The 16,084-nt window shown below is 42.2% G+C and overlaps 1 protein-coding gene across 1 annotated transcript in view; it reads right to left on the bottom strand.

Annotated features, from left to right (window-relative positions):
* The window catches only part of MYO7B (myosin VIIB), a 98,372-nt gene that overhangs the window by 19,374 nt on the left and 62,914 nt on the right, over positions 1–16,084 (bottom strand). The window contains exons 20-26 of the mRNA XM_039851281.1: positions 8,737–8,821; positions 7,109–7,354; positions 5,924–6,094; positions 4,771–4,980; positions 4,453–4,620; positions 3,592–3,669; positions 3,326–3,453 (exon numbers count right to left, since the gene is read on the bottom strand). Of these exons, the coding sequence (XP_039707215.1) occupies positions 3,326–3,453; positions 3,592–3,669; positions 4,453–4,620; positions 4,771–4,980; positions 5,924–6,094; positions 7,109–7,354; positions 8,737–8,821 (1,086 nt within the window). The remainder of the gene's footprint in view (positions 1–3,325; positions 3,454–3,591; positions 3,670–4,452; positions 4,621–4,770; positions 4,981–5,923; positions 6,095–7,108; positions 7,355–8,736; positions 8,822–16,084) is intronic.

The raw sequence follows: 16,084 nt of genomic DNA, 5'->3' as shown, positions 1-16,084 counted from the left end.
TTTTCTACAGGCTCATGAGTCTTTCCTCTCTGTCTTCTCTCGGTAAAGGCGCTCTGCTGGACCCTTCCCCACTGTATCAAGCCTCTATCATCTTATTAAAGTGTCCCATTAGCCCCTCCAACCTCACATATCCAGAGGCCAGAATCTTTCCTTTAATACTCAGTGATGTGCTGGAAAATATTCACTGACCAACTCTCCTGGGGAAAAAGAGACCTGATTCATTGCATTTGCCAATTTCTATGGTGTAAGTATTTTTACCAACACCAATTTCAAGCTACCAAAGTGACACAGAACTGAACACAGAGTTGTGAAGAGATGTGCCCCATCTACTCTTGCGGGCTAGTAGACTCAGCTACAGCACACCTCCTCTTTCTCAAGTCTCTACAGGCATTGCCATCACCCATTCATCCAAACTAAAAATCTGGGAGCCATCTTAGACTCCTCCCATTAGCCACCACACCCTATCATCTGTCTCCTGAATGTTTTTTTCTGTCTCTTCTTCTTAGCTCCTGTTCCATGGGCTATCTCTCATCAGTTTTCTCAGAACTTCTGTCATAGCCCTCTCTTGGCCTCCCATCGCCAGGCTCCTTCTCTCCATATTGTCACCAGGGAGAACTTTCTGGAAGTCAAATATGGTTATAATCTTCTTTTGCTTAAAACTTCTCCCTACTACCCTTAGGATTTAATTCAAACTCAGTGCCTGGCTGTGATAAACCACTTGGGCTGTTTCAAGACCCTGTGACCCTGTTCATCCTCTCCCTTCTGTCTGGCAAATGCTCCTCCTCCTTCTTACCCACCCCCCGGCCCAGGAGGCCATGACGACTACTCCTTCTTGGTACCCCTACTGGACCTCATCTTAGCACAGGCAGTTATTATGGGTCTCCAGATCCTCCCATATTCCCCAACTATAGGGTGACCTCCTTGAGGACAGAGACATGTCATCTACATCCCTGCATCTCCAGCCCTCAGGCCAGGTTCTGGCTCTGGGAAGGTACTTCATAAACATTTATTGATGTTTGGCTGGATGTGGGTGGGACATTTGCTTTGTCTTGGAATTTGGCTAAGACCCCAGAGTCAAAGATAAACTGATGATAACACTCAACCTTCTAAAGAAATACATTCTTATAAGATCTACTACAAGATGGCAGAACCAGTTCAACCACCATGCCATATCCAGTCTATACAAGGGAAGATGAGAAATTTGAAAAGCAATTTCTGAAAGACACTTCACAGGCCCATCTCTGCTTGCTTGAAATGAGGGGTGGGGTAAGGGGGACCTCGGGATACTGCCAGTAGGGATATGGGCTGTCTTCCAGAGATAAGACCTATCTCACTCCCCATTTGAGACATTCTGTCTCAGAAGACCACTGGCTCATTCCAGGGTACTGAAATAAAGCAGCGATAGAGTCCTTCAGAGCGTTTGATTTGTGTACCCCAGAAACACAAGTTTGGGGCCTCAATGAACAAAGAGACATCTACTTCCTCCTGGAGAATTATGTTACCCTCGATGGCCAAGATGAAGAGAAAATAGTCAGGAGCTTGGAAATGCACTTGTACTGTTTGGTGGGACAAGCATGGATAAGCTTCCTATTGACTAAGAGGATATCGTGGAAGGAACTGGGCTTCAGGTATCTTGATGAGATCCCGCACAAGCAGGCAGCCCATCATTCTAGAAAATACTAGCAGTAAGAGGTTGTGGTGTGTTCCATTAGGGGCTAGAGTTGGCAGAGAGTCTCAAGGTATCTCTAAGAGAGTGTCAGCCCCAGTTGAAGACCAGCACTGTGTGGAAATGCCCATGGGGTATCCAATGAACCAATAATGCATCTCATTTGGACATAGCTTTTGTGTCTGCCATATTGGAGGGTGTAGTAGCCAGTGAGGAGTAACTGTAAGAGAACTACGAATAGAACAAACTAAGTTAGAAGAGTTGCCTAGTTGGTATCATGCCAGTAGCTAAAACTTGAGTAGAAATCCTGAAGTCTTACTAGCTTGAGGAACCATAGGACAGAGTTTGGGGTATCTACAGTAGTTGAGACTGAGAAGGGAAATCCTAGAATGAAGAGAACAAGAAAAGAAGAGTTCTAAACTTTGTATATAAACTCTTCCTTAATCTCTGCCTGACCCCTGGTTTACACATATGTGGGACAGACACCAGGCAGCCCAGCAAAGACTATAAAAACTGAACAGGGATTCTAGCTGCTGCTCACAGCGAGAAAGAGTTTGAAACCAACCAAATTAATTGCCTGCCAAAACAAAAAGTCAATACTCTTTGAAGGAATATAACAGAATCTAGAGTCTCTAAACATATCATCCTCAATGTCCAGTATACAACTAAAAAGTACTAGACTCATAAGGAAATACAGTCAACTACTACACATATGTGGAAACAGGAAAACAAGACCATTGTCAAGAGAGATGGCGGTCAATGGAGACTGCCCCCACGATGACTCAGATAATAGATTTAGCAGAACAGGTTTTACAACTATCATAACTATGCTCAAGGACACAAAGGAAACTATGATTATAATGCATGAATGAATAGAAAATCTTGGCTGAGAAACAGAAACTATAAAAAAGAACGAAGTGCAAACTCTAGAACCTAAAACTATAATATCTGAGATTAAAAAAATTATTCAATGGGTAACAGCAGATTGGGGAAGACAAGAGAAAGATCAGTTAATTTGAAGATAGATAAATAGAAACTACCCAATCTAAAAAACAGAGAGAAAAGGATAAAATAAATAAAGAAAAGAGGACTAGACCCACAGGGACCTGAGGGACAATATCAAAAAGTCCTACCTATGTTTAATTAGAGTTCAAAGGGAGAGAGAGAGAATGAAGTAGAAAAAAATTCAAAGAAATAATGGCCAACAATTTCCCAAATTTGGTTAAACATAATAACCTAAAATATGTTAACCCCTAAAATGTAGTCTGTCCCCGAAAGCAGTATACATATTTCTTAAAATTTGTATGAAAACACAATTCCTATAAGTCAAATTGTATGTAAAGCAAAATACGTATAAAATAAATGAAGAACTTGCTCATTTACAGGACTCTACATTGTTATGAAATGAATCACCAGCCCAAGATGAATCTGTTTTCCTAAAACCGGGTTTTACCCATAGGATTTACCATAGAACAAATTAGAGAGCCATTAACGACTATAATGTCTGCTGTGCTGAGACCCAGCCTGCAATATAGGCAGTAGAGAGAGAAGGGGGTGTCTAAGGGACAGGGAACAGAGGAGGAGGCTGTGGTTATGGGCTGAGAATCAGTGAGGGAGTCTGATGTTCTGAGTGGGGGCGAGATGGGAGTGGGGACTGACCTGAGGCTGGGCCGTAGGATGGCATAGATCACAATGAAGTGCACCTTCTCCAGGTTGGACATGGGTCGGTCTGAGATGGAGCCATCAGGCTCAAATGCCTCCTCTCCAACACTCAGCTGGCTGGCCACCTCAAAAACCAAAGATGGCAGTCAAGACAGCTGTGATTTCCTCCCATTTGCAAAGGCGGAAACCAGGGCTCAAGGAAAGAAGCAAAACTCTAAAACCCTTTTGGTGGCAGAACTGGGAACTCCAGGCTCCGGACTCACCTGGCCTGTGATCCTAGAGGAGCGCTTCAGTTTCATGGAGGAGATGTCCTTGGTCCCTCTGTTCCTGTGGCTGGGCCTCTGTGGATGGAGACAATTTGCAAGTAAAGGTGAGCTGGGGCAGTACCTGAGAGCCACCTAAGGTGGAGTGAGTGTCCATCTCCCCCAATCATTTCCTGCCCTGCACCATGCAGTCTCTCATCTTGGCTGAGCTTTGCAACATTTAACATGTTCGCAGCATTATCCTCACTCCTGGGTGAGAAGACAGAGGCAAGGGAAAGCAAGAGATGAGACAAAGCTACTCGGCCAGTAACTGGCCCTCTGGGAGGGCTCAGGGCTTTTGTGACTCTAAAGCTTGAAACTGTCACCCATAAAGCCTTCTGAGGTGGTCTTGGATCTGAGCTCAGGTGCACTGTGACTTGGCAGCAATTCACACTACTTCTCTGTTCCTTTAGCTAATAAACATAATAATCCCTAGCTAGTATGGTTAGCTCACCTGAGAATTAACCGAAGAGAAGCAACTGGCACATAGCACGTTGTCAGTAACAATTTCTGTTAATACTGTACATGCATTTGAATCCTGTTCAAGTCAAACCCAATATTCAGAGCCTGAAGAACCATCTCCAAAAATGACTATATAATTCAAAATGTCCTGGGTGTAATGCCTGACTCATGAGTTCCTGAGTGCAATCCAAGACTAAAAACTTCTGGGGGTGGAGAGCTCTGGCTTGGGTCAAGTTCAGGATGATGATGAGGGGACTCCATGTCTTGCCTCCTTTTCCGGTCCAGCTTCCTGGGGCCTTGGGCCTGGTTGATACCTAGAGAGTGTCTTGCCCTCCTCTGCCACCACCCTCACCCACGTACCTGTGAAGATACACTGTGCTGTGGAGATTGGGTGCTGCTCTTGCTGCCCACAGTGTCATGGATCTTCTGCATCACTGAGCTACCACACAGGTTATTCCTGGCAAAGAGTACTGGCTCCGGAAGGTCACCCATGAACCTCAGGATGATGCTCCACACAGCCAAGGCGGCCTGGGGGAATCCAGACAGAGGGCCCCGCTGGAACCCAGCTTGTAGCACAGGGCCCACAGTGACCCCACCCCTTCCTTGTTCCCTCTGAACCACAGCACAGACCCAGGGTTCTGGGGGCCCAAGCCACTAAACCAGAGAACCCCTGGGTACCGAGCAGTCGGCATCGTCCTCATGGTAGAGCAGTGGGTATGGGAGAAGCCTCCGAATATGTGTGTGGCTGGCTGATTTCTGAAAGTAGGTTGCAGCAAACTTGGGGAAGGTGTACTCAGCCAGGCCATCCACATCCTCCTTGGGCTCCTCCACCATGGGGACTGTGTCCAGGTCAACCTCAGGCAGCTTCTGAGTCTTCGTTTCCAGATCCTGGGGGCCGGTGAAAGGGAGAGACAAGAATCAGCAATCTTTTCAGATGCCACCTGATGAGCTATGCATCTCAGGGGACCAGGGAGCCCCAAGAAGGGTCTGTATGGTTATGTACCAGGTGTAGAGCCATCTGTCCACTTCCCCTTGTGTTGGAGACCTCCCCCACTCTCACACCCTCAGTGGGCCCCCAGTGGGCTGCTATGTGCAGGATGGGCCTTGGCATGAAAGTCTCAGCTACCTGAGAACCCTCAGAGCCCCTGGCCTGGAGACATGAACCCTCTAGACACCTCCAACTCCCTCCTGCCCTCCTGCCTTGCCCTTGGTCAGGTGCTCCTCCTGCAGCGGTTGTCCCAGCTGCCCCTTACCGCAGATCAGGTGTGTGTGTGCCCATGCGTGCATGGGGGAAAGGCATGAGCACCTAGGGTGGGGGTTGCCTAGGTCACTGAGTCTTGGGGCCCAGAGCAGGGTGTGGTGAGAGTCAGCAGGACAGCCCTAGGGAGCTGCTCCTCTCTGGCTCTTCCACACCCCTCTCAGACATCGCTTCCTCCTGCCAGGGCTCATTAGTCATCTACATCAGGCCCCCAGTCACATTCTGCAGAGCAGCAGCCACCAATGTGCTCTGTCACATGGGGTCAGACACAAGTGGGAAGCACTGCCTGACTGAAAAGCCAATATCATTTGCATACTCTAGGAAGTCTTGCAGGTAAGAAACCTGTTTACCATGAAATCCTGTGACCAAAGAAACCCGTGCCCCCCTTTGCTCTGCACACTCACCTAGGACTGCGGAACACACTTCACCATCTACCCTGCAAGCCCCTGCCGCACTCCTCCCCACTGAGTCTCAGCTTCTCAGTGAGCCTTGAGGTTGAATGAGGTCCAGCCTGGGGGCGCTCCTTCCCTCCCCTGCCTGAGCCAGACCCTTGAAGGACAAGGCCCATCTTACCTCGAAGCGTGGTGGTGCCTGGCCCTCCTGCCCGCCGATCATGGATGGGAGGAAGCCAAATACTTGCTCTACCATCTCTGTGTCAGTGATGGTGTCGTAGATTGACTTCCGCTTTCTGGTGTGGAGGGCACTTTGGCCCTTCTGCTCTTCAGTGGGGATGACCAGCAGCCCCTGCACACACACCCCATGGTGGGGGGAGGGTAGAGGTTATCCATAAGCCCCGCTGGGATGAGCACCTCACGGAAGCCGAATAAACCTCCTCCTGCCATCATCTATCCAAATCAAGGTATTTTCCTTTAAATTCTAGATTTTAATAGCTAGAATGACTAGAGATCAACCAGCCTGGGCTTTTTATTTCTCAGTGGAGAAGTCCAGAGAGAGAGTTTGCCTGCTTGTCCCTAGCCCCACATGGTCCCTGTGGTACCATCTCAAACCCAAGGACCTCTAGAACTTAGCTGTAAACTGTGGCTCAGTCCTCTCTGGTCTTTTATTCAAAGAGCACCGAGCCTCTTCCAGGAGAGGCCCCTGGGCCTGTACTAAATAGCATGCACAGGTAAGCCTGGTTTGTGGCCTGCCTGGGGTCACATGGATGCAGAAGCAGGCTGCTGACATGTCTGAGGGTCTATGCCCTTACTTGCCCTGGTTTCTGTACTAGTAGTTTGGTCAGTAGACCCAATTTTTACCTATAAAGAGAGGTAAATTTAATCCTAGCCCCTCTTCCTTATCACAATTTCTAGCTGACTGAGGTTTAGTCTCAGGTGCTTTCTGGAGGAAATGGAATCATACATTACTCCCTTGATCCCTGTCCAGACACTCGAAGGCTTCTTTTGGTATTTCTCTGCCCCGAGCCATCATGCCACAACCCAGTAACTAGAAACCTTTGCTCTCTTCCACAGAACTGGGACCTCCCATAGCATATCTGGCCCTGGTTTCCTGTGCCTTCCAGAGAATCCACCAGCTTTGCTGAGAAATTGTCCCCAAGGCTAAAGGGAGGAGACCAAGGAGCACGATTTCCAGGTTGTAAGTACAAGACTATCCTGCTAATGTGACCCAGGGAGTCACTTATGTGTCCAGGTGGCATGAGGACCTTCTGCAGTAATAACTTTGGACAGGGAGGTGGCGGGAGTATCTGTAAGAGGTCCACATTGCTCTTACTTCTCCACTGGGGCCCCAGCCAGTTCTCACCTGTTCATGGGAGCGGTGGCCGCCTATATTAGCTTTCTGCCGCTGGAAGTTTCGCCGGGCAGCCATGCCCCTGGCATGGGCCTGGATGATGACCACTGCCCTCCTCTTGGCCTGGATTTGCAGGCGCACCAGGTAGCCCCTGCAGAGGGCTTGCAGCTGGATCATTCTCTGCCGCATGGCCTGGTACTGCCTCGCCAGCAGGTAGCTCCGGGTGATGGCCTGCAGGCGCTCAAAACCCAAAAGGATCTAAGGAGGCAAGAGGGATGTGGACTCACAGGGTGTCTGGGCCCAGAAGGGCACAGGGCACAAAGAAGGCCTTCTTGAGGGGACAGAGAATGGGAGGTAGGTGGTACTCCCCAAAAGACTGCAAAAATTAGCTTTACAGTTATCTGCTTTTTGGCGTAGGGCTGATGCTAAAATTTTACACACCTATGCGCACAAACCTATTAAGTGAGTTATTATTTGTAAAGCACTTAGAATAGAGCCTGGCACGCAAATAAGTATGAAATAAGTGTTCGCTAAATGGCATAAATAATAAAGTAGTCTCTGGGTGGCCACAGAGAGAGAATTGGTTTAGATGTCATATGGGTGATGGGATTCCAGAGGGCTTGTTTTTCATACCTGCAGCCAAGCCCAGCCAAATTGTCAGGAGCTAGCACACCTGTGTGGAGGCCTATGGCTGGCTCTATCAAGCTAATCCCTCAGGGATCTTTACAATAAGGAGGAATTAATAATTTGATGAACACCCACTTCTATGCTACAAACAAACTCTGGGCCACAGAGTTCAGTCCCTGAACCCCCTTATACGAATAAGACAAGCCTTATTCGTAACTCAAAGACCAACCTGATGAGGGCCAAGTGTGGGGGGGGTCACACTTCATTTATGGGCTTAGAAGTCACACAGACCTGCATGCAAACTCCAGCTTTACTGCTTACTAACTCCACACTCTTGGGAAAATTACTTAACCTCTCTAAGCCTCAGTTTCTTGACATATAGAATTGGCTTCATAATAAATAAAATGATGCATGCAAAGCAACAGGCCCCATGTAGGCTTTCCATTCTTGTCAGCTTCCATTATGCCTTTGTGAGTATGAAATGTAGGCAGGCCTGGGGTCAGTTTTGCTGACATGACCATTGCATATCCCAAGCACAGTCATATCCATGACAAAGGCAAGCAGTTAAGTGAGGCCCAATAAAGCACGGTCAAGGTTGTTTGGTTCATTTCCTAAGCAGATACTCATTAGCAGTGCCTGTGGTCAAGAGAAAAATTACAAAGTGCTTGGAACAGAGAATAATCACTCTATTAACTTACTTTGTTGCCTGAAAATTGGGAAAAGAAAGTCGTTATCTAATTTCAAAGCAGGACATCTCATTCTAGCTCTGGAGATTCCCAAAATTCTGCGGGAGAACATTTTGAAGCCCACAAACCATGTGACCTGAGGCTATGCTAAAAAGAAAGTGTATGAGATGCTAAAGTCTGGTCATTTAAAGTTGGTTATGTCCACTGGTGGTCTTCTCCTTCTTGCCCGAGCTCTCATACTCTGATAAACAAACTTTTAACATCTGCTTTTTGTTGAACAGTTATCCGCTGCTCCTGCAGGCCCAGCCCCCAAGTGAGCTCTCCTACCAGCTTGAAGTTCCTTCTGTTGCAATAGCCTCTCCACGCAGCCTGAAGGGTCACTGCTGCCCGCCGCTGCCTCAGGAACTCCTTCCTAAAAGGGGAAATGCAAGTCAGAGGTGTGTAATAACCTTAGATGTTTTAAAGTCTTTGGGGGGCAAGACTGTTTTTGAAGGGAAGAAGGATAATGAAATGTTAGGGAAAATGAAACCATACAATATTTCTTTTTCCAGAAGCCTTTGAAAGCCACAAGACAGACATGTTATGAACTTAAAATCTACTGCCAAGAACTAAATTTGTGAATGAGGACAGTCCAATGTTTAGAGTAATTAGTAACATCCTCATTCACCCTAAAGATTCTACGAGGGGATAAAACCCATTTCCAACTTTTTATTCCTTTATAGATTCTTCTCCCTCCTCTGGACACTAGTGCAGATGTCTGCCAGAAACCAGGTCAGAAGTCTCAGAACTAGGGCTCCTCTCTGGGGGCAAATCAAGGCTGGAGGGCAGCCTCTCAGGCCCTCACAGCCAGGCAAGCTCCATCAAACTGCCTCCCTCTGCAAGGAGGGAAGTGGGCTGAATATGGAAAGGGTAACCTGAAACTTGTTCTCCATGGAGATGGAGACAACCCCAGGCAAGCGTGGTATCTTTTGACTGTATCTTTTATCTCACACTTAATGAGTTTTCTTATCACTTCTAATAATTTTTCACGGCACTTTCTTAGGTTTAAAACAGCAGATCTTAATCATATTAAAAATCACCTGTGTGGACGGGGTGAGTGAAGAACAGCAAAGGAGAATTGGAGGAAGGTGGTCAAAAGGTACAAACTTTCAGTTCCAAGATAAGTGAATACAAAGGATGTAATGTACAATATGATGGCTATAGCTAACATTGCTAAATGGTAAATATGAAAGTTGTCAAGAATAAATCCTAAGAGTTCTTGTCACAAGGAAAAAATTTTCTTTTTTCTTTTTGTAATCTATATGAGATGCTAGATGTTAGTTAAACTTATTGTGGTACTCATTTCATGATATATGTAAGTCAAATCATTATGTGTACACCATAAACAGTGTTCTATGTAAATTATATCTCAATAAAACTGAGGAAAAAAAGAAAAAAACAAGAAAAATAATCTGGATAACTTCAAAATTTCTTGAAGCCTGTGCCCTACCCAGTATAATTAAGAATCTTTGTTGATGGGTGTGGAGAATATATATCTGTATACCTATTCATTATTTTTGGTGCATGTATACACACACACACACACACACACACACACACACTGATTCTAATATGAGGTCAAAGGAAACAACTGAATTATCTAAAAATAAAGCTAATTTGTCTCTTTTCCAATATTTAAACCAATAGTTCTCAACTGGGGGTGATTCTGCTTCCTAGGCACATTTGGCAATATCTAGAGACATTTTTGGTTGCTATGGCTGGGGTTGGGGGAGGAGGGTGCTGCCGGCATCTTGTGAGTAGAGGCCAGGGATGCTGCTAAATTTTCTATAATGCCCAAGACAGCCCTCTACAACAAAAAGTTATACAATCCAAATAGTCAATAATGTTGAAGTTGAAAAATCCTGGTTTCTATCTTTTTCTTAAATTTATTGTCTAGTTGTGTTGGCCAGAACAGCAAAACATTACCACTTATCAATGGTAATCATATCTGAGAAGATGGAGTAGACACAATTTTCCCTATTCCTCCTGCAAAATACAACTAAAAGCCCTGGACATTATATATAAAACAATCATAAGAAGACACTAAAAGGTAGAGAGAAAAAGGCAGACCCAGTCTTTGGGTTTTTCTTTCTGCCTCATATACCCCAGACTAGGAGCTGAAGAAGCCAGCAATCCAGAAATAGCAATGGGCACAGACCAAAAAAGCCCCAAGAAAAGCTTCTATCTCTACCAAAAGGATCCAGAAAGTGGCAGTTCAGCAAGTCAGAAACCTTTTAGATGATAACCAGTCTACTCCAGTGAAACATCTCATAAACAACTGTGGTCCCACCCGCACCTACATCAGAAAATGCCAAGTGGGGAGCTGAGACTTCCACTCTCACCAGGGTCATGTCAGAGAAGGCTGAGTAGGAACCATCCTTGATGAGCAGTAATGAACCTATCCCTCAAGTGTCAGTAAATCACTGGGGGATCCTGGACTCCCACCACCACTTGGCAGTGATGTGGTGCCCCTCTTCCTCCATGCTGGAGTGGTGTCACAGGATACCTAGTGGAGAGTCAAGCTTTTCATCATCCCTCAGCAATAAGGCTACTCCTTTCTCTACGATATCAGTGGAGGCCATGTTGGCGGTAGTAACAAGGCATTTATGGCCCTTTTAGCCAGAGTGGTATCGGTGGAGGCCTAGTGAAAAGCTGGAATTCGCATTCTCAGACAGCAGTAACAAGAAACCTCTACCTGCCTTGAGAGTCAGTGGAGGCCATGTGAAGAACTCGAACTTTTGCCATCATCTGACAGTAAGCAGCTGGCACCCCCACCTTTCCCTGCCAGAATGGTGTCAGAAGAAGCCAGCTAAAACAGGATGTTTAAACAAGACCCATAGCTCTTAAAACATAATATCCAAAATGCCCATATTTCAGTGTAAAATAACATCATATATATAAAAAAACAACAACAGGAAAATAGCAACTTGAATAAGACAATCAACAGATGCCAATACTGAGATGACACAGCTATTAGGCATTATTTAAAAAATGCTCCAACAAACAATTATTAACATATTTGGAACAAATGAGAAAATAGAAAGTCTCAATAAACAAATAGGAGATAAAAAGTAGAACCAAATTGAAATTTTAGAACTTAAAATACAATCACTGAAATAAAAAGAAACTCAGTGGGTGGGTTTAGCACACAATAGAGAGAACAGAGGAAAGAATCAGTGAACTCAAAATTATGAACTGAAGGAGAGTGAACAGAGCCTTAGGCACCAGTGGGGTTATAACAAAAGATTTGATATTTGTGTTATTGGAGTCCTACTAGGAAAGGAGAAAGAAGCAGTGATGAAAAAGTACTAGAAGAAATAATGGCTGAAAAGCTCATAAATTCAGCAAGAGATATAAACCTACAGATCCAAGAAACAAACTCCAACTGGATAAATGCAAATAAATCCACATCAAGACACATCATAGTCAAATATATGAAAACTAAAGGCAAAAATCTTGAAAGTAACAAGAGAGAAATAACACATTATTTCTAGGGGGAAAATAATTTAGATTTCTCATGAGAAACCATGGAGGCTAGGAAAAGTAATACAACATTTTCCAAAGGCTGAAAGAAAAGAACTGTCAACTCACAATTTTATATCTAGTGAAAATATCCTTTATAGGCAAAGGAAAAATCAAGACATTTTCAGATAAAGGAAAGCTAAAAATGCTGAGATTTGCAGGAGACCTACGCTAAAAGAATGGGTAAATGAAGTTCTTTAAATGGAAAGAAAATGATAAAAGAAGATACTTTAGAATGTCAGAAAAGAAGAAAAGTAGAGTAAGCAATAATATTGGCAAATATGATAGGCTCTCCTATCTTTTTGAGTTTCCTAAATTATGTTTGATGACTGAAGCAAAATTTGTAACACTTTCTGATGTGGTTCTAAATGTATGTGGAGGAAATATTTGAGAAAATTATATTAGAAATGGGAGAGGGTAAATGGGCATAAAGGGAGGTAAAGTTTTTATATTTTTCTTAAAGTGGTAAATGATGACACCGGTAGACTACAATAATTTGTGTATATAATGTAATATCTAGGGGCACTAAAAAAACTATAAAAAGAGATACACCCTAAAATATCAAGATAAATCACAATGGAATTCTAAAAGAAAAAGAAAAAAACATTTAAATAACTCACAGGACAGTAAGAAAAAGAAAACAGAGAAATGAAAAACAGAACAAACAGAAAGCAAAAAAGCAAAATGACAGACTCAAGTTCTAAAGTAAATAATTACATTGCATGTAAAAAGCTTAACTACACCAATTAAAAGACAGAAGTTAGCAGAATAATCTAAAAATGTCTATTAAAAACTTACAATATAATGATAATGGAAGACTGAAAGTAAAAGAATGGAAAATATACATCATGCAGACAATAACCAAAATAAAACAGGAGTGGCTATATTAAAATCAGATAAAGTAGACTTCAGAGCACAAAAAAGGAAAAACAGAGACAGAGATAAACAAACAAACAAATAAACAAATAAAAGTGTCTCTATTGCAGAAAGGAACATTACATGATAATAAAAAATGTAGACCAATCAAGAAGAGACAGCAATTCTAAATGTGTATGTTCCGAACAGCAGAGCTGTAAAATGTATGAAGCAAAAACTGATAGAACTAAAATGAAAAATAGAAAAATTTACAACTATAGTTGAAGTCTTCAATACTTCTTTCTCAATAATTGATAGGACAACTAGACAGAAAATCAGCAAGAATGTAGAATTCAACACCACTAACAACCAATAGGATCTAAATGACATTTTTTGAACACTCTACCCTACAACAGCAGAATATATATCTTTTCAAGCATTCTTACAACATGTACCAAGATAGTCCATATCCTATCTTGAAGAAAAGACATGTTTAAAAGAAGTTAGCTTGTATGGAGTGTGTCTCTGACCACAATGGAATCAAAACAGAAATTAATAACAGAAAGATAACAAGAAAATCTCCAAACACTTGGAAACTAAACAACATACTTCTAAATAATCTGTAAGCCAAAGAGGAAGTCTCAAAGAAAATTTAAAAAATGAAAAAAAAAATGAACTGAATAAAAATGAAAATACAACAACGTATCAAAAATTGTGAGGTACAGCTAAAGCAGTGCTCAGAGGGAGATTTATAGCACTTTATATTCGAATGGAGAAAAAGCTTTAAATTTAAGGTCTTCCTCAGGAATCTAGGAAAAAAAGAATAAAATAAACCCAAAGCTGGAAGAAAAAAGAAATAATAAAAAGAACATAAATGAATGAAATTGGAAACTAATAAACAAAACAGCAATAGAGAACATCAATGAAACCAAATGCTGGTTCTTTGAAAAGCTTAATAAGATTGACAAACCTCTATCATGACTGTCAAAGAAAAGAGAGAAGACACTAATTGCCAATTCAAGAATGAAATAGAGAGTATCATTACAGAATCTGCAGACATCAAAATGACAATAATGGACTATAAATAACTCTACACTATAAACAACTAATACTATAAACTATACTAAACTAAAACAACTAATACTATAATACTAAAAATAACTCTACACAGTAAATTTGACAACTTAGATGAAATGGCCCAATTCCTCAAAAACTACAAATTACCACAACTCGCCCAGTATAAAATAATTTTAATTGCCTTTCAGCTATTAAAGAATTTGTAATTTAAAACTTCATAAAGAAGTCTCTAAGCCTGGACATTTTCACTGGAGAATTCTAGCAAACATTTAAAGAAGAATTTGATAAATTTTACACAATATCTTCCAGAAAATAGAAGAGGAAGAAACAATTTCTAATTTGTTTTATGAAGCTAGTGTTTCTCTGATACCAAAACCAGCAAAGACAATATAAAAGAATTAAACTAAAGATCTCATGAATATAGATGCAAAAATCCTTAATAAAATATTAGCAAATAGCATTCAGCAACATATAAAAATAATTATACATTATGACCAAGTGGGGTTTACTCCAGGGATACAAGACTGGTTCAATATCCAAAAACCAATCAATGTAATGCACCATATTAAAAGGCTAAAGAAGAAAAATCACATGATTATATGAATTGATGCAGAAAAAATTTTGACTTCAACAACCCATTCATGATAAAAACTCCCAGAAAACTAGAAATACTGGAAATTTCCTCAACTCAAGAAAGAGCATCTACAAAAAACCTATAGCTACTATTATACTTAATGGCGACAGACTGAATGCTTTCCCCTAAGATATGGAATAAAGCAAAAATGTCTACTCTCACCACTCATAATACTGGAAGACTTGGCCAGTGCAAAACAGTAAGAAAAGGAAATAAAACGCATACAGATTGGAAAGGAGAAATAAAACTGTCCCTATTTGGAGATGACATGATTGTCTACATAGAAAATTCCAAGAAATCTATAAAAAGTAAGTGAGTTCAGGAAGGTTGCAGGATATAAAGTCAACACACACAAGTGAATTATATTTTTATATACTAGCAATGAACATGTCAATGCTAAAATTAAAAAAAATAGTGCAATTTACAATCTCTCAAAAAAAAAAATACCTAGGTGTAAATCTAACAAAACATATATAAGGCTTGTGTGCAGAAAACTATAAAACGTTGGTGAAATAAATCGAAAAAGACCCAAATAAATGGAGGTTGTAGACTGGAAGACTAAACATAGTAGAGATGTCATTTCTCCAAAAATTGATATGCAATGCAATTCCTATCAAAAATGCCAGCAAGATTATTTTTGTAGATATGGAAAATATTATTCTAAAATGTATATAGAAAGGCAAAGGACCTAAAATAGCTAAAACAATTTTGAAAAAAAATAATAAGGTAGGAGGAATCACACATCTTCAAGACTTATTGTATATCTGCAGTCAATAGGAAGGCATGGCATTGGCAGAGGGATAGACACATAGATTAAGGGAACAGAATAGAGAACACAGAAATAGATCCACAAATTTTTGCGACTGATTTTTTTGATAAAGTGCAAAACTAATACATTGAAGAAAGGATGACGCTGGAGCAACATCTATAGCAAAAATAAAAAATAAAAAATAAAATACCTTGACCTAAGTCTCACACCTTATTAAAAATTAACGCAAAATGAAAATAAATCATGGGTCAGCAGCATGGAGCCCTGAGAGGAGCTCTAGGTCTCTCCTTTTGAAGTTACAACAAGTTGGACAGCTATAATTCAACAAAGGATTCTCTGCTCAACACACAAACACATCTGAGAGATCCAAGCATTGAGACATCTGAAGGTGGGCATGTCAGAGCAAAGAGGGGAGATAAGACCAGGGTTGAAGTGTCAGGGGCTGGGCAGAGACAGGAGATGCACACATTCCAGCACTGGCCAAGGCCCAGTGAACCCAAGAGCAGGGAAGGGTTGGGGTGCAACTCTCACTGAGCAGATCAGAGGGGCAGAGACAGCACTTAGGTCTGGGTGGCCAGCACACATTGAGGCTGAGCCAGGGTCAGGGGCAGACAAACAGTGCAAAGGGTATCAGTATTTCACAACCTTCCATCATCAGACAAAAGATTCTGTAGATGTGGGAACCTGCCCACCCCTTCCTCTTGTGGCCTGCCCTGCAGTAAAATCCTCATTCAGCAGATCGTGAAAGGACTTGAAAAAACTTTCCAGCCTAAGTGGTC

Source organism: Pteropus medius, unplaced genomic scaffold (assembly GCF_902729225.1).
Source record: "Pteropus medius unplaced genomic scaffold, Ma_sr-lr_union100, whole genome shotgun sequence".
Lineage (NCBI taxonomy): Eukaryota > Metazoa > Chordata > Mammalia > Chiroptera > Pteropodidae > Pteropus > Pteropus medius.
The sequence above is the reverse complement of the archived record's forward strand: the minus strand, read 5'-3'. Positions and strand labels throughout refer to the sequence as shown.